At 36.3% G+C, this 19,989-nt stretch overlaps 1 protein-coding gene across 17 annotated transcripts in view; it reads right to left on the bottom strand.

Moving 5' to 3' along the window:
- Positions 1–19,989, bottom strand: part of ROBO2 (roundabout guidance receptor 2) — a 1,466,835-nt gene that overhangs the window by 575,622 nt on the left and 871,224 nt on the right. For all 17 annotated transcript variants that reach the window (XM_027549011.1, XM_027548934.1, XM_027549246.1 and 14 more), the window contains exon 2: positions 12,901–13,227. In XM_027549011.1, coding sequence (XP_027404812.1) covers positions 12,901–13,227 — 327 coding nt within the window. The remainder of the gene's footprint in view (positions 1–12,900; positions 13,228–19,989) is intronic.

Below are 19,989 nucleotides of genomic sequence, written 5' to 3'. Positions count from 1 at the left end.
ATTTTACTCTTTCTGGTGTTTGTTTCCTTTAGTATCCCATGAATCACAGAATTATAGCACCAAAATGAAGCTTTAGACTTCATCCAGCATTCTCATTGTATATATACAACTGGATACCCAGTTTCTGGGTAGAATGCCTAAAACAAATGCTAATGATTTCTTCTGCGTGTCAAATAATTTTGTTTGTTTAAATGAATCAATGAGACCATTTAGCATGGTAGTTCAGAGAAGGCAATGGCACCCCACTCCAGTACTCTTGCCTGGAAAATCCCATGGACAAAGGAGCCTAGAAGGCTGAAGTCCATGGAGTCGCTGAGGGTTGGACACGACTGAGCAACTTCACTTTCACTTTTCCCTTTCCTGCATTGGAGAAGGAAATGGCAACCCACTCCAGTGTTCTTGCCTGGAGAATCCCAGGGACAGGGGAGCATGGTGGGCTACCGTCTATGGGGTCGCACAGAGTCGGACACGACTGAAGCGATTTAGCAGCAGCAGCAGCATGGTAGTTAAGAAAGCAAACTCTAGGCAGAGGCTGTCTGGGTTCAAATCCTGCTCTTCTTACTATTTAAAAATTGTTAAGTTAAGGTGTTGGGTTCAGATATAATAGAGATAAAATAATAAGTTGTTTAGAGAATTATACTAAAAATAAACCATGAATATAAAACACTTAAAATTCTTGGCATTTAGTAAACATCAGTGATTTTTTTTTACTAACTTTCTACCTAGAAAATTCATTTCACCTGGTCCATGATTCTCAGCAAATCAACCTTTCTTTCCTCTCAATTTTCACATCTTTAGGCATTCCTCACTCTAAGACTTACATTTTATACCATTGTTGAGCACTCTGGGATGGCGTGAATCATGCCCTGTTCTGGATTTTGTGCTTAAAAAAAAAACCACAGCTATCACAAAATATACCATCTCAATCATTTTTTTTAATTATTATTATCTTTTTTACTTTACAATATTGTATTGGTTTTGCCATACATCGACATGCATCCACCACGGGTGTACACGTGTTCCCCATCCTGAACTCCCCTTCCACCTCCCTCCCCATACCATCCTTCTGTGTCATCCCAGGGCACCATCCCCAAGCTTCCTGTATCCTGCATCGAACCTGGAGGGAGGAGGGGGGGATGATTTGGGAGAATGGCATTAAAACATCTCAATCATTTTTAAGTGTACAGGACTTCCCCTCGTGGCTCAGACGGTAAAGCGTCTGCCTACAATGCGGGAGACCCAGGTTCGATCCCTGGGTCAGGAAGATCCTCTGGAGAAGGAAATGGCAACCACTCCAGTACTCTTGCCTGGAAAATCCAATGGGTGGAGGAGCCTGGTGGGCTGCAGTCCATGGGGTTGCAGAGCTGGACACGACTGAGCAACTTCACGTCACTCGGTCAGTAGTGTTAGGTATATTAACACTGTTGTGCAACAGATCTCTAGGACTTTTTCATCATATACACCTGAAACTCTGTACCTATTAAACAACTCTAGTTTTAAATATCAGAATCCTCAGCAACTAGTTGAGTATGTAGAAGCTTGAAAGTACCATATAAAAATGTAGCAAATTAGATTTGCATCATCACTAGATCACAAACTCTTTTCTTAAACTTCTGACAAATTTTCCTTTGAAATGCCATTTCCTATCTTTCTGGTATTAACTCATCAAATAAATTCAGCCTTTCTCTTCCCATACCTTAATTTGAAGTAGATATCCTACCTTCACAGTTTTCCATGTTCTAATTCACCTTTACTGCCTGTAATATACCTTGCATATCTTACAAATAACATTCCCATTAAAAAAAAAAAAAGGTGAAGTCTCTCAGGTCTTCTAGTAAGGGACATGTAAGTTACTTAGTTTGGTTTTACTCAGTTGCTCACTCCTGTCTGACTCTCTGCAGCCCAATGGACTATAGCCCACCAGGTTCCTCTACTGTGGAATTTTCCAGGCAAGAATACTAGAGTGAGTTGCCATGACATACTCCAGGGGATCATCCCAACCCAGGGATTGAACTTGCATCTCTTGTGTCTCCTGGATTGACAGGTGTATTCTTTACCACTGCACCACCTGGGAATCCCCCTGTCCCATCACTTCATGGCAAATAGAAAGGGAAAAGTGGAAGAAGTGCCAGATTTTACTTTCTTGGGCTCCAAAATCACTTCAGATGGTGACTGCAGCCATGAAATTAAAAGACGCTTGCTCCTTGAAAGGAAAAATATGACAAACCTAGACAACATATTAAAAAGCAGAGACATTGCTTTACCGACAAAGGTCTGTCTAGTCAAAGCTGTGGTTTTTACTGTAGTCATGTATGGATGTGAGAGTTGGACTATAAAGACAGCTGAGAGCTGAAGAATTGATGCTTTAGAATTGCAATGCTGGAAAAACTCTTGACAGTCCCTTGGACAGTAAGGAGATCAAACCAGTCAACCCTAAAGGAAATCAACCCTGAATATTTATTGCAAGAACTGATGCTAAAGTTGAAGTTCCAATACTCTGGCCACATCATGTGAAGAGCTGACTCATTAGAAAAGACCCTGATGCTTGGAAAGGTTGAAGGCAAGAGGAGAAGGGAGCATCAGAGAATGAGATGGTCAGATAGTATCAATAATGGAATGGACATGAATTTAAGCAAACTGGGAGACAGTGAAGGACAGAACAGCCTGATATGCTGCAGTCCATGGGGTTGCAAAGAGTCGGACATGACTTAGCAACTGAACAACAACAAGAATTCTAGGCCCTACTTGTGATGCTACTCAACGGGCCAGTGACTTGGGCCAAACAGACTTTTCTTCCTGCCTATAACCTGGGATGGTACAGTTGCTAGCAGCCTTTGGGAGGATCAATTTTTTAACAGGCTTAGTCTATCCAGTAAGTAACCATGGGTTATTCTGGGTGGTAGAATTTCTGCAAATGCAAAAAAGCAAAATAAACATAAATAAGTCTAGATTCTCAACATCTGTCTGTCATATAATCAAAGCACCCACCTCTCTTATAATGCTTGCTTGACTTTTCTGCAAGAATCAAAGACACTATTGATGTCTAAGCAGTCCCAGAAAGTTAGTGCTAGGGAACTTCAGAGAGTTCATAGAAATCCTAAACAGGGGCCCAATATTATTTTCCTAGATTAATTCTTATAAAATACATACCCTATTGACAAAAATGTATGAGTGCCCCCTAATTAAGAAAGAAGTGGTTGAAAATATTATTTTTGTATTTGAAAATCTCCTAAGAGGGAAACCAGTTCTAATGATTTAGAGTGGAAAAAAATATGTTGATATTACAACTGAAGCTCTCATCCTTCAGCAGTTAAGTCACAGGCTGTGACCAACTTCTCCAAAAAAAGAAATTTCCAGAGTTGAAAAATTTTCACCTGCTGCTTTTATTTCTGTACTTCTCTTAAGAGCTTAACATATATACTGAGTTATGCATGGAAAAAGCACAACTTTCTTTATGTAATTATAGAAACCTTGTGGGAGCTGCTTCAGAATTGAATGATGTGTGTATTATAATTATCAGAAACAAATTCAATCTAAAGAATAAAAATTGGAAACCTATCATTCTGATGAAACACTTATCTTAAGCAGAAAATCATACAAGTTGCTGTAAAATAATTATGTTTCCTAACTACCATGTCAACCTATATACCTTTTCAGTAGAATCGACTTTTATTTACAAACCACTTGAAATCGAATAAATTGAAGGTTTATAGGTGGGAAACCCTCCAAACCTTAAATAGGCAACTCTTGTGCATGCGTACATGCTAATAAGTCACTTCAGTCACATCCCACTCTTGAGACCCTATGAACTTGGGATTCTCCAGGCAAGAATACTGGAGTAGGTTAGACATTTCTTACATTTACCTAAAAAAAAATTCTGAAATTGAAAACAAGAGCTGGAGCAACAGATCTTTGTCTTAATATACCTTAGTACCACTATAAATATTTTTGACTGTCATTCCATGGATAGGATTTACATGTTTACAGAGCTCAGGATTAAATTGGTTTTGGAAATAATCTTTTGAAGAGGACATCGCAATTTCTCTTTTCTTTGTGTGCTTTCTTGGAATCAGAATTAATTCAAGGTAATTTGAGTGGATGGAAACTTGAGACTTGTAAAGGGAGAAGGGTTGAATATAATTAATTCAATCAACAGAAACCCGATATCAAAATAGAGCATTACAACTCTCTGAGTAGTTCATAAGTTCAAACACATACTCCAGGCATAGAAATTTCACACCTTCATTTGTAAAAATTAAATAAGAGACCTTTGTATCAAATGACTTGATGGAGAATTACAAAATTAAAAGCCACAAGACAAAACAGCCCAAATAACATAGATGTGTGCATGGCACACACATGTGTCTTCTAACATTATTCTCTAATACCTAAAAAATGCCGTAATATTTGAAATTGTCTTTTGCTTCTAGTTAGACATTTTAGATTGATTTCTCTATGTCTATACATCCTTGCTTTATAATACTGTCAACTGAGTTTACAAATTTCTTTTAAAACAGATTCTTGGACCAACACCGTGAATGCAAGGCAGTATGAGATCTGTAGAGCACAAACAATATTTTGATTCTGATCATTATTTTTCCTTAATATGGTCTCTTACTAGTAATTATGCTTGCTATAAGATAAAAGGCCTCTATTAATTTGCTAGGGTTGCCATCACAAATACCATAGTGCCTGTGACTTAAAAGCAGAAATTTATTTTCTCAGAGTTCTGGAAGCTAAAACCTAAGATAAAGGTGTTGGCGGTTTGAGTTTCTTCTTCCTTGAGGACGGTGACCACCTTCTGATTGTGTTCTTATACGGTCTTCCCTCTGTGCACATCTTCCCTCTGTGCACAGGCATCTTTGGATGTCTAAACATCCTCTTCTTATAAGACCACCAGTTAGAACAGATTAGGACCCACCCTAACTGCTACGTTTTAATTTAGCTCTTTAAAGACCCAATCTCCCAACACAGTCATAATCTGAAGTACTAGAAATTAGCACAAATTAGAGCTCCAATATGTAAATTAGGGGGCCACTATTTAGTTCGTAACATGGACCAAGTATGTTAAGGTATGAGTAGTTTTCGGTGGTTGTCTGTATACCCTCCCCACAAAATCTCTTCATTCTCTGTTGAAATCTATAGTAACAGGGGCTTCCCTGGTGACTCTGACTGTGAAGAATCTACCAGCAATGCAGGAGGCCCAGGTTAGATCCCTAGATCAGAAAGATTCCGGTGGACGAGGAAATGGCAATGAACTCCAATACTCTTGCCCAGAGAATTTATGGACAGAGGAGCCTCGTGGGCTACAGTCCATGGGGTTGCAAAAAGTCAGACACTACTGAGCAACGAACTCATATAAATAAAGTGATCATGAAAAAGCCAGTGGCTCCTCTATTTTTCTTGGTCAACATCTATGAAAATCAGTTTCTCTTGACTAGTTGCTTCCTATACATTTAAATAGAAAGGTTTGCTTGTTTTAGTAAAGCTGTGTCATGAGAGCAGTACATTGGTTTCCTACTCCTGGAATTACTTAATCAACTTTTATTGCAATTACCATTAATTTCTTATTCTAAAACTTCCTAGTAAATTAAAAAACATAGACTTTTAAGATTTTTCAAAGGAAAAATAACATGGGAACAGGAAAGGTTATGTCAGTTATTCTTAGGAAAGATAATGTCATCTACTGAGAAGCCAGAATAGTCTCCTCTTTCATGACAAATAAAAAAGTGGGAGAAAGTGAAGTAAGATTCAAACAGCAAGATTATTCAACTTAACTGGGGCCAAAATCAACATGGTCTGGTAAGAAGTTTCACAAAGGGAAGTAATTTCAGAATATATTTCATCAAATCATACCTACGTGAATTAAATAACTAGGTCAAAGACCTAGTTCATGATCGACCACCCAGTGACTTCACATAATTAATTAGTTCATATTTTAATTAATTAAATCATATATTAAAATATGGACATGTACCACAAGGAAGTATAATATGCCAGCCAGTCAATAATATTTCATCAAATACTGACAATGTTTTATAGCTATGCTTTATACAAAGAGGGGTGCTAGGTACATTGAATTCAATAACACTACTAAATACTGTTTTATCTACACTTAAAAGTTACATATAAGTCTTCAAAAAGTTAAGTTACCATATGACTAACCAATTCCACTCTTAGCTATACACCCAAGAGAATCCCCAAATGAAACCATAGGTCACACAAAAACTTGCAAGAATATTCATAGCAGCATTATTCATAATTGACAAAAAGCGGAAACCCAAATTCCCATCAATGTATGAGTGAATGGAAATATGTGGTATATTCACACAATAGAATATTATTCAACATTGTAAAGAAATAAAGTACTGATATATCCTACAACAAAGTTGATCATTGAAAACATACTGAGGAAAAGAAGCTAATCAAAAAAGACCATATACTGTGTGATTTCATTTATATGACATGCACAGGGCAGGCAAACATATAGAGGCAGATAATGGATCAGTGTTTGCTTAGGGATACTGCAGAAGGGATCCAGGAGAATGAGAATTGGCTGCTACTGGGTACAGAATTTCCTTTAGAAGTGACAAAAATGTTCAAATTAGATTGTGGTATTGGTTGCCCAACCCAGTGAATACACTTAAAAAACAAAAAAAATTAAATTGTATATTTTAAATGGGTAAATAATATGTGAACTGGCAGTAGAGCATGAGATGGTTAGATAGAATCACTGACTCAATGGACATGAATTTGAGCAAACTTGGGGAGACAGTGAAGGACAAGGAAGCCTAGCATGCTGCAGTCCATGGGGTCGCAAAGAGTCAAAATGAGTTCGTGACTGAACAACAACATATCTCAATAAAGTATTTTTTTTTTTTAAAAAGTTCTCCATGGCTCAGCCTTTTCTCAATTTATCTCATGTGTTTTTGGAGCATAGAAGTATTTTGCCTGGATAACATTCATTTACAGCTAAAAGTAAAGAAAAGAAAAAGAAAAAAAATTACATATTGATTAGGAAATATCAGTGAAACAATTCACCTTGTGTTCGTTTTTAATGCCACCTGTGACCTCTGTTACTAAAGTCAGTCTACTTCTATAACCTTTCTTTCTTGTACAGATAAAACATCAATTTCGTTTTAGATTTAAAGCAAACAGGATCATTATGTTTGTAGAGTGTTCCATAGCTCTGCTCTTCTAGCAATCTGTGACTTATAAATAATGCAAGACCTTTTCCTTCTCTAAATGACTTTCTTGAGGCATGAGTCTTCATACATGGAAACAAAAAAGTGGAAAGAAAAAAAGAAAAAAAAATGAAAGAAGAGAAATAAATCACCCCACAGTCATGGAATTCCATCTATTTCTAGCTCCCCAATTGAATTATGAACCACATCTGTTCTATTTTGTAGTTGCATCAAAAGCCAACTGTCAAACATTTAGCTATTTTTTTAAATTTTATCAAAGTAAAAGTAAATCATAGCTAATCTGAAAAGTTGTGTTTTAGTTTTGCTTTATAAGGGGAAGAAAAAAAAAGATCGGTTTCTAAGTGACCCCTGACCTTTGAACCACAACCTTTTTGCCACTAAAGCGTTCAGCACCTCATTTAATCTCCTCTCTCTGCACTGGCTCAGTGCAAAGAAAAGGAAACGGAAAAAATAATCTGGGAACTTCATCAATTTTTCATGAATTTTCATTTAGGCCAGAACCCCGTCTTACCCTGGTCGATAGATCAAGCTGCTGTCATATATTTACCACCTGGGGCTACAGCTGCCATCTCTAGGGGCTGCCACTGACCCAGGCTGCATCAGAGTCAGCCTCAATCTGTGTGAGGACCCGCGAGCTCCTCCTGCTCCAAACACAGGGAGCATCGGAGTTCAAACTGAAACTCTATCTGAACCAGTTAGGCCTCAGCTCTCTTGGTGGTCCCATCGGAAAACTGTGTGTTCAGTTCTTCAGTGCCAAGTGCCTTGCTTGTAGGCCCTGCAATTCTGTTTTCTACATAGGTAAAAGTCACTTTTTTTTTTTTCTTGGCTAAAAACCTTCTTTGAGTTCAAGTGTTTTAAAAAGTACTTTCTGGTTTGTTTGTTGTTTTTTGTTTGTTTTTTTCCCCAAAGCAAGAAGATAAAAAAACAAATATGAGCAAAGTGATTCAAATCTCCACTGCAATGATAAGTTCTAAATAGCTTTTTCTGGCATTATATTGTTCCCTTTCATAAACTGAACTGTGTATTTAAGAAAAAACAAGAGAGAATAAATATAGTACGATAAAAAAAATAGGCTAACTTCCATACAATCAGTTAAGACAGATGGTTATCAATAAAACTGCACACTTCATATGACAACAGGAAGCAAGACTGTTGAAATTTGAAATAAAAATCAAGATGAAGCAGAGTCAAAAATTCCAGATTTTTTATCAATAATTATTTCACGATAAAATTTGTAAGTTTTTTTGCTACTTATCCATATATTCTTAAGCACCATATATACACTTAAATCCATTCTCAACTGATTTTGACCCTCTCCCCAGCCCCCGCCCCATCAAGAGGACCTTTGACAGAACCTGGAGAAAGATTTTGTTGTCATGACTTGGGCTGTTGTTGTTTAGTTGCCAGGTTGTGTCTTAACTCTTTTGCAATGACTGTAGCACTGTAGCCTGCCAGGCTCCTCTGTCCATGGGATTTCCCAGGAAAGAACACTCGAGAGGGTCACCAGTTCCTTTTCCAGGGGAACTTCCCAGGGATTGAATTCATGTCTCCTGCAGTGACAGGTGGATTCCTTACCACTGAGCACCAGGGAAGCCCACAACTTGGATTGCAGGGGTCCTACTGGCAACTCCTCAGTAAAGACCAGAGATGCTGCTATATATTCTATGATGCACAGCAGAGCTCCTACAACAGGGAATTACCCCATCACAAAGGGTAATAGTGCAGAAGTTGGAATACCCTGCTATGGTTCCTCATACCCAACTCAGATCTGAATTCTTGAAAGAACAGGCGCTTGTCATGTGCCACTCCAACTTCACCACCTACTCACTCATTCTTCAGCTGCTGTACTTTCTTTCCATCCCTGGAGCCCACAGGTACTTTTAATTAGACCACCCTGTGGCATTTGCATTGCCAAATACTTCTCTTTCTTAAAATCACCTGCTTATTTTTCTTGTCACTCCATTTCTCATATTCTATCACCTCAATACCTTCTCTGAGCCTCCTGCACTAGAATCCTTTCCTTTGCCTGCCATTAAATGTTAGGGTTCCAAACAATGAAAATGATCTCAGGTCTTATCAACCACTCCCTACAAAGAGCTTGCCTGGGTATTCACATCCACGTCTATCTACCCCCATGGCTTCAACTTCCATCTGGGAAAGACCTGTCAATTCCAGGAGCTCTTTTCGTAATGGAACATGGCATATTTTTACCTTGCTATTATTTCATTGGTATGTCAAACAATGCAACTACACTGACTCCACTCTCCTATTCCCACTAGAGCTATTTCTCCCGTATCTGCCATCCCTTTCTCTGCTAGGTATCATAATACACCTAGTCACTCCACCAAAAACATCTGGGAATTACCTTTATCTCCCAAACCAACCACAAACTGATACAGTTTCTAAGTATGATTCAAACTATTGCCTTCTTACAATCCTCACTGTTTCATACAATTTAAAATCTACCATATACTTTTCTCTGAATGATTTTATAGCTTCTAACTCTACTCTGATTTCAGTCTTCATCACTTGAACCTAATCTTCAATTTTCTTTCTAACATTCGCCTTTTACGTAGCAAAAAGTCTAGATTTTAGGATTTACCACATGACTCATGCTGCCCATCAACCTCATATCAAGCTACCTTCAGTTCTCCAAATACATAGTGTCTTCAAGCTTCCATTCTTTCCTTTAACAACTCATACATAGATGTGCCATAATTGAGCAATTATGCCGTATCCTAAAATATGAAGGCCAGACATTTATATGACCCATGGTGGCTCCTATCAGTTTATAAAAATATACCTTGGTTATCAATAGTACTGACAAATCACAATGCTTTGACCTAGATTTCCATATTAACACATTTTATGAAACACACAAGGAAAGGAAGAATACTGATGAGCTAATGTGAAAAGGATGAGCAGCATATAAATGGATATTATTTGATCTCGTGTTGGCTCAAATGGCATGAACTGTTGACAGGGCATTAGAAGAAAGAATTTTATTCACTAGCTGAATCCAATTTAGAATCCGTCTTGTTCTCCTCTCTAAGTCAGAAGCATTTTTTAGCATTCCTCAAAGCTTACTGATTTAAAAAATAAAGAAAAATGCTACTTACACATTACATGAAAAAAAAAATTCATGGTTTCAAAATTTCCTTCTCAGTTTGATTCATTATTAATGACACAACTAGGAAAGAGAGAAATCCTTTCAGTTAAATAAAAGTGCAAGGTGCATGTGTGTTAGAAGCAATTTTAAGAGAGATAAGGCTCAGAAAACAAAATAAGTTTATAGCTGTCCAACAAAAAAGTGACTGGTTGATTTATATAAAATTTAATATTAAGAAGTAAGTTAAGGATTAAAAATAGAGTTATTTGCTTAAAATAAATAAGCTAACAGGATATATATTACAACATAGGGATTACAGCCCATATTTTATAACAACTATAAGTGAAATTTAACCTTTAAAAATTGTAAATCACTATATTGTACACCTGAAATGCCTATAATATTGCACATCAACTATACTTCAATTAAAAAGGTAAAAAGCATTATTTGCTATTGAGTAGATAAAATAAAACTTTTAATTAAAACTTTTCTTTTTTTATATAAAATGAGCCAGATTTCATTTGATTGTTTTTCCAAATATGGCATAATTCTCTAAAACTGAAAATTAGAACAAACATGCCCTGATCCTGAATTCCCCATTAACTTATGGTCTGAGTCTTGGGTCACCCAGCCATAAGGGGTTTCATTCTATTTATAAAAGGAAAAAAATAATGCCTGTTACATTTACTATAAAGGGAGCCTGTGGCGGGAAATGTCAATAGAATTGACATTGAAATATTTTGATATGTTTGAAATGTTCCAGAAATAAGATAATTCAAAACAAAAATAGGCAGTTTGGAACATTTGCTTTCTTGAGGTTTTGGGTATATATCTCACTAAACTGCATTTTAAACTAACTGCTTTTAAAAGAAAGTTATAAAAATGAAATTACTTAGCTTATTGTTGTTGTTTTACTAGCTAAGTCATTTCTGACTCTTTTGCAATGGTCTATAACCCGCCAGGGGATTTCACAGGCAAGAATACTGGAGTGAGTTGCCATTATCTTCTCCTGAGGATCTCCCCGATCCAGGGATCTAACCTGATCTGGTACAAAATGGCATTGCTAGCAAAAGTTCTAATGCTTATATCTCAAAGTACAAGTGCTTCACAGAATAAATTAGGGTTTTAGAATTCGTGTAGTGTTTTCCTATTGGACGTAACACATTTCAAGCATGGAGCGGGTTCCAGATTTCCTAGTACAAACCATAAATCTAAATACTGGATGCTTAAGAGCAAAAACTTTCATTGAGACAACTAAGAAATTTTACAATTTTTTTACTAAAAGATGCTTTCATATATAAAGATAATGATATATTGTTGAGTATTTCAATACATATGTATACAAGTTTTATAATCATGTGATACCATACAGCCTGTGAGTATAGTATCAGTTAATTGTAGACATGAGCCCATGAAATATTATATCCAGGACTCCCATTCCAGCTATGTGAAAAAAAAAAAAAAAGACTCATGCATTCTGAAATACTTCAGTTATCTTATCTATGAACACCTACTGGTACATGCAAGAAGTTGAAAAGCACAAAATTTTTTAAAACTCAATTACTGCCATCTTATTCACAAATAATTCTTGATAAAATATTTCTTCAAAATAGAGAATACCAAAATTATATGATGCTGTTTAAATTGTGACACCAAATCCTCACGTATAAACCAGAAAACAAATCTAATGTATTTTGAAATCTGTTCTTAAAAACCATTCAAAAAATAAAGGTATGGAGTCAATTGTCAAATAGATGTAAAGTCTTGATATATTGATTTACTAGTGCTATTTGGGCTACATGATTAATAAATAAATATCATCTTAAGTGTCAAAGTCAGGACAAATCATTAGCTATTACTGATTATAAAATCTGAGCAAGATCTTCCTATATATGAACATTTTGACTATAAACAGAAATCACTTCTCTTCTCTAGTGCATTTTTAATAAAAAAATATAATTGCTTTTGTTAGTATATTTTCCCCTACGTGCCTTGGGTAATGATCTCTGAATTTACCCTGGAAGCAAAAGAGTTAATATAACCTAAAGAGTATATTCATTTTAAAGCTGCCCAATAAAAATTAGATATAAAAAATAATATGTATAAATATATTAAAATAGATACATATAAACAGAACAGAAATAGTTACAATAATGAACTTATGCATTATATTTGATGCCATTTTACACATAAACTCTAACATTGCCAATCATAATACTTGATTATATCTCTCATTAAAAATTCAAATTTAAAATATGATCAGCATCATTGCCACCTTGCTTTAATGTAATAATATAATACCCACACTCTTTCAATATATTAGGATGGCCAAAAATTTGTTCAGGATTCTGTATGCTATAATGGAAAAATCCAAACAAACTTTTTGGCCAGCTCAATAAATAATTCTATTGCAACACCTTGGCTATATATTATTTTGATGAGCTTTCTCTGGAGAAGGTACAATAAAAATTAGTCAAAGTGTTGACTTCTATTCTTTAGGTATTAACCACCCATGGGAATAAATCAAAGCTTACTAAAAATAAGTCAAAGTGCATGCCATTTATGAGATTCATTAAGTGTACTTACATGCCACTTCCAGAGATGCATTTCGACTCACTGCTTCACCAAGATAGTTCCTTGCAACACACACATAGCTTCCTTCATCTGGTTTACTTCTGCGCCCATGCACAATGCGCAAGAAGAATAAGGATCCGCTGGGCAGAAGCATCCTATGGGACCGGGGATCATCCTTGTCAGTCTCCACCCGCTCACCATCCTTGTACCACTCGATGGTGGGCGTTGGCCGGCCCTCGGCCTTACAGTTCAAAGTAGTGGGCTCTCCCTTAGAGACAATGACATCGGAAGGGTGCTCCACGATCCTTGGGGGAAAGTCTTCCTGGCGAAGACGAGATCCTACAAAACGTGACAAAATGAAGACAAGCGTTAATATTTCCTTATCTATAGCTTTTGTTTCACTTGGGTTCACATGGATGAAATTAAACTATTCAATCATTCAAAATGCACTTACTACCATTTTATGTTTCAGTCTTTTGTTCTTTATGCATCTCGTAAGTCCCCCCAAGTTCCTTGTGGAACAAGACAATATAGCAATAAACTAATATTTCAATTCTAATGAGTTAGGTTTAACATGTTCCATGGGTCATTTCAAACAAAAGTAAAGACAGCATGAAATTTTCTTCTGGAACCAGTAAAATGGAAAGGATTCCAAGATGAGTTAGGTTAATTTCCTGTTCTCAAAGGGCTTACTATTTACTGAAGGAGAAAGTCAAGTGGGCAAGTACCTAGAATACACCCATACAAACCATTTATCACGCTGGCACTGTGCTATCAGAACTAACACAATAAAAGACTGGAACATTATATACAAACAGTAACTAACTGCATTCAAGAGATGAGGAAGAAGTTTAATGACATAAATTTCCCACAACTGTGGAAGAAGTAAGCGGCAGAGCCAGGATTTGACCCTAGGTATCTCTGACTGAGGAACTCAAGTTAAATCACTATGCTGAAAGAAGTGTTGCATGGCAGTCCAAGAAATGCATTATAGGAAAAGATCTGGAAAAGTAATCTCAACTTTAACTAGAGCATAGTAAGAGGTTTCCCCCAAAAAAAGGTAGCATTTAAATTGGGTTGTAAAGACAACCCACAGGATGGGAGAAAATATGTACAAATGAAGCAACTGACAAGGGATTAATCTCCACAATATACAAATAGTTCAAGTAGCTCAGCATCAAAACACAATTGTGACTCTATGGACTGTAGCCTGCCAGGCTCCTCCATCCATGGGATTTTCCAAGCAAGAAGACTGGAGAAGGTTGCCATTTCCTTCTCCAGAAAAATGGGCAGACCCTACACAGACATTTTCCCAAAGAAGATATACAGACGGCCAATAAATACATGAAAAGCTACTCAACATCACTATTAGAGAAATGCAAATCAAGATTACAATAAGATATCACCTCACATCAATCAGAATGGCTATCATCAAAATACCTACAAATGATAAATGCTGAAGTGGGTGTAGAGAAAAGGGAAACGTCCTACACAGATGGTGGGAATGTAAACTGTTACAGCCACTAGGGAGAAGTATGAAAGCTCCTCCAAAACTAAAAGCAGAACTACTATATGACCCAGCAATCCCATGCCTAATTTAATTTAATCATTAAAATTTAATGTTTAAATTAATTTAAACATTAAAATTTAATGATTAAATTAATTTAAACATTAATTTAAAAATATACATGCACCTCAATGTTTATTCCAACACTATGTACAATAGCCAGGACACGGAAGCAACCTAAGTGTCCGTCAGCAGAGGAAGGGATAAAGAAGATATGGCACATATATACAAAGGAATATTACTCAGTCATAAAAAAGAATGAGACTGTGTCACTGGCAGAGAAGTGGATGGACCTACAGACTATCATACAGAGTGAAGTCAGAAAGAGAAAGACAAATATCATATATTAACACATACATGTGGAATTTAGAAAAATGGTACAGATGATCTTATTTGAAAAGCAGAAAGAGAGACAAAGATGTACAAAACAAACACATGAATACCAACAGGGAAAGGGCAGGGTTCAACTGGGAGATTGGAATTGACATAAATAAACTACTATGAATAAAACAGATTACTAACAAGAACCTACTGTATAGCATAGGGAACTCTAATTGGTATTCTGTGGTGACCTAAATAGAAAGGAAATCCAAAAAAGAGGAGCTATATGTATATGTATACATGACTCACTTTGCTGTATAGCAGAAACTGACATACCAGTGTAAAGCAACTATACTCCAATAAAAATACTAAAAAAGTAAATTGGGTTGTGAAGAATGAAAATGGTATGTCAACAGAAGGAGAAAAACATTCACAATGAAGAAACAGCATGAGCAAAAAGACAGAGAAATGACAGTACATGCATAACATATTTCATAATCAGAGAGGAAGTTAACGTGGAAGGTGAGGGTGAAAGGCGGTCACTTGGCCAAAGACAACAGGGCTTAAAATAACATGATACAGAATGTGCCTTTTATTCTATATGGCTCACTGATTTCGAGGAGGCAGTGACATGACCAACTGTGTATTAGAAAGATTCTCTAATTAGGGAGGCAAAAAGACAGGTGAGAGTTACATCAATATCCCAGAGAACAATCAAAAAGAACCTGACATTTAGAAACAACACTTAATGTTGAAAAAAGGAGGAAAATATAAGGTACGTCATAAAATAAACACTTCACAGAATTTGGCATTCCATATGGGAAGAGTGGCAGGTACCAACATCCTTCCTTTGCCTACAGTGAAAGCACGGCCATTAAAAGTTAGAAGAAATACAAAGAGAAGGACCCATTTAGCATTTTAAGATGAAAATTTTGCATAATGTATTGTTTTGAATATTTTAATTTGTAAAGTGTCAAAAGTCATTATTTGTGGAAAGTTTCCACCAGCTGCTGCAGCATCAGCTGCTGCAAATAATTCTAAAGGAAATGCTAAGACAAATCTGTCTGGAGATGTAATGATCATCTAGATAATGAGCTTTTAAAAGTTAGTTCTTACAATTTTCAAACCAATCATCTAATATTAGCATATTTCTTCTCAATAAACAAAAGTAATATTTACTCATCAGTGTTATTCCAGTACCTTTCAATATTAATTTGAAATTCGTATTTTAATTTAATAAAGGGAATTTAATTTGGTAGTGAATGAACCTTTCCTTTTCTGAAAAGGATCAACTTTCAAAGGCTGCTGATTACCATTTGTTATCTCATCAGATTCTAGAAGGAACTTACACAGTACAACTACTAGGAATTTAAAGCAAGAGTAATTTACAGTACACAGGACAAAATTTAAAAAAAAACAACAGAGACTCAAAGCATTTAAAAACGGACAGGGAATCACATCCTGAATCACAATAATAAAGAAGGTTATATACTATAAGCACTAAGGCCCTAAGGGCTTGCCAGGTGGTGCTGGTGGTAAAGAACCAGCCTGCCAATTGCAAGAGAACCTGCATCTCCATGTTTTAGACTGCTAATTTACTACATCTCATAGTTCACTGCCTTATTAGGTAGTTGTCATGGATAAGGTCTGAACGGGACTTGAAATATACTAACACATTAAATAAAATACAAGAGAATAGACTAACAAGAGAATGAGAGGCAAAACATCTAAAGAACTTAGCAACAGAATTTAGAATCCAGCATGCCCAGAAAGCTCTCAGAGAATTTTACTCACTTATTACTATAACATATGTAAATTATTCTAAGGCTGTCACATTTAGGTATGATTCTAGTAACTTCACTGCTATAAAAAATTCAAAATTTAAATGTAAGGGTTGAAATTATCAAACAATGGAAAGAAATTATAGGAGAAAATTTTTTATGACCTGAGTTTGTCAAAACCTTCTTGAATATGACACCAAAATCATATGAAACAAAAATATCTGTCCTTGAAAAAACGATATGAAAAAGGAAAAACAACCCCCAGAATCAGAAGTTTGCAAATCATATACCTGATAGAAAACTTATATCTAGAATATATAAAGAGCTCTTACAACTCAATAAAAGTGTAAATAACCAAATTTTTAAGTGGACAAAGATTTGAAAAGACATTCATCCCAAAATGTAGACAAAAGGCCAATAAGTACATGAAAAGATGCTCAACATCACATGTGTCAAATGCAAATCAAAACCATGAGACACACTTCACATCCACTAGGATGGCAATAATCCAAAAAATGTAAAATGAAAAGTACACTCTGGAATGTTGAAAAAATCAGTGTCTGATATATGGCTGGTGGGAATGCAAAATGGTTCAGCAACTTTGAAAAACGATCCGGAGTTCCTCAAAAAGTTTTGGAATTAACCTATGACCCAGCAACGCCACTGCCTGGCCCATAACCCAAAAGAAATGAAACCTTATGTCCACACAAAAACCTGTGTATGACTGCACTGTAACATTCAAAGCAGCATTATTCATAATAATTTTTTTAAAAATGGAAAGAACCCAAATGTCCCTTAAAAGATGAATGGATAAATAAATGTTACATATCCACATAATGGAATGTTATTCAACAGTAAAAATGATCAAACTGATAAATACTGATAAACACTTTAACCATAAGTGAACCCTGAAAATATTATGCTAAATGAAAGAAGCTGGTCACAAAATGATTCCACTTACAAAAATGCTCAGAATAGTTAAATTCGTAGAAATAAAAAGGTGTGTGGTTGTCTAGGGTAGGAAATAGGGACAAGAGGTGAAGGGGGAACTGGAGAATCTTTGGGGAGTGATGAAAATATTCTAAAATTGATAACGGTGATGGTTGGAAAGCTCCATGAAAATAATAAAAACTATTATATTATATGCTTTAAATGAGTAAAGTATGTATGGATAGTATCTCAATAAAGTAGTTCTTGAAAGATACATAAAGGCACTGTGAGAAAATTTAGTACAAGGCATTGTAACAATTCAGGTTCACTCTGACCAACAATTGGGTTATTTTCCTCATTTACAGTTTTACATTTTAAATGTAATCACCAGGCCAGCAATAACCACTAGGGCATAAAATAAAAGGTCTTACAAGTCAGATAGGTGGTTGATAGACATGTAAGTAGGTAGATAGATAAGCAGACAGAATTGGAAACATGCAAACACACTGTTGTGGTTTAGTCACTCAGTTGAGACCTGATTCTTTTGCGACCCCATGGACTGCAGCCCAACAGGCTCCTGTGTCCATGGGATTTCCCAGGAAAGAATACTGTGGGTTGCATTTCCTTCTCCAGGATATCTTCCCAACCCAAGGATCTAAACCTGCATTTCCTGCACTGTCAGACTGTTTACCATTGAGCATCCAGGGAAGCCCATGTGAAAACACAGTTTCAATGTAAATTTTAAGATGTTATTAAAAGTGAGGGAATTAATTTTGAACTCTCTTAAATTCAGACATTACACAACCTCAGAAGTGACCTGTAAGATGAATAAGCCTTTGATAGATCTGTTAATTCTTTTGAAATTGTGCATAAAAACGGGTATTTTTTTTGTGGGCAGGAGGGAGAGGTGGCTAGTGGGACAACAGCATTCAATAAATTTTCAGAGGTCTGAGGCTTTAAAATTACGAAGAATCACTAAAGTACTATGACCAAAACAACCCCATTATTTGTTTAAAATACAAAAACAAAAATAGCTGAGTTGTCAGCTAGTCAGTTCAGTTCAGTTCAGTCACTCAGTGGTGTCAAACTCTCCGACCCCATGAATCCCAGCACGCCAGGCCTCCCTGTCCATCACCAGCTCCTGGAGTTCACTCAAACTCACGTCCATCGAGTCAGTGATGCTAGTCACTGGGGATTAAAAACTGAACAGTAGAGGGGGCTGTTCATTACATGAAATGCTATTAGCCTCTAAAGCTTTGATATCCAAGAGGACATCAGAAACACAGGATCCGCAGCCTAACCCCAGACCCAGAGCATCAGAATCTACATTTTAAAGATTCCCTGGCAATGCATATGTGCATTAAAGTTTGAGAAGCACTGCTCTAAACAGTTTTCATGTGATCTTGAGCTAAAGCTTAACATGCTTTACCTGTTGCTTAAAAAAAAAAAAAAAAAAAAGTGGAGGAGGAACAAAGAAAAAAGCAGAAGGTGAAGGAAGAAAGAGACCATGTAGTGTCTACAAAGCTTGAAATACTGCGATCTGATTCTCTGCAGAAAAAGCTTACCAATCCCGCTCTAGAGCACCTGTTTACTAATTTCCAATAATAACTTTAGTTTATTTTTTATACCGGACCATAGAACTTTTTTCTCCAGATTTCACAGGAAAAAAAATCCATTTCAACAGAGGAAAAAAACACTTTGCTCATATCATGGGAAATATTCAGGATCTCTATTGGTCAGACAGCTAAGCACTGCATCAGAATCACTATCTGCAATTCTAACGTTGCATGCAGTTAACAGCAAGTCTGAACATCATTTTAGATCTCAGTTATGAATTGTGCAATAACATAGACAAGTTTTAATTTGTATTCAACAGTTCTTAACTATTATAAAGACATAGAAAATGAGTCACAGGGCACTATAGGTGAATGTTCAAATGTTTATTTTTACCGTATAAGCAAGCAAGCTATACAATAGTGAAGAGACTTGTCCATAACTGAATAGCTGGTAGAGGCAGAATTAGAACTCCAGGCCTTTCATCTAAAATGTATTAGGCTTTTGAAAATGCTGAAGTTTAAGGGAAGCATGCACATGACAATGTGACTAATTGCGAAACCCCTTCTAAAACTCATTTTAATAAAATGAGTCAAATAAATGACTCTAGTGGCAATATAAGGACTTCCCAGGTGTTGCAGTGGTAAAAAAATCCACCTACCAATGCAGAAAATGTGGGTTCAATCCCTGGGTTGGGAAGATCCCCTGGAGAAGGAAATGGCAACCCACTCCAGTGTTCTTGCCTGGGAAATTCTACAGAAGGAGGAGCCTGGTGGGCTGCAGTCCATGAGGTTGCAAAGAGTCCAACACAACTGAGCGACTGAGCATGAGCACAGTGGTAATACAGCCAGAGACGATTTTGTTTTTTCAAAGCGTGATTCTCAGACTATCAGCATCAAAATCACCTGGGATACTTCTTTAAAATGGAGATTCTTGGTCTCTACAAGT

This window comes from Bos indicus x Bos taurus, chromosome 1, assembly GCF_003369695.1.
Source record: "Bos indicus x Bos taurus breed Angus x Brahman F1 hybrid chromosome 1, Bos_hybrid_MaternalHap_v2.0, whole genome shotgun sequence".
Classification (NCBI taxonomy): Eukaryota; Metazoa; Chordata; class Mammalia; order Artiodactyla; family Bovidae; genus Bos; species Bos indicus x Bos taurus.
Note: the sequence above shows the minus strand (reverse complement) of the source record. Positions and strands in the feature narration are given on the sequence as shown.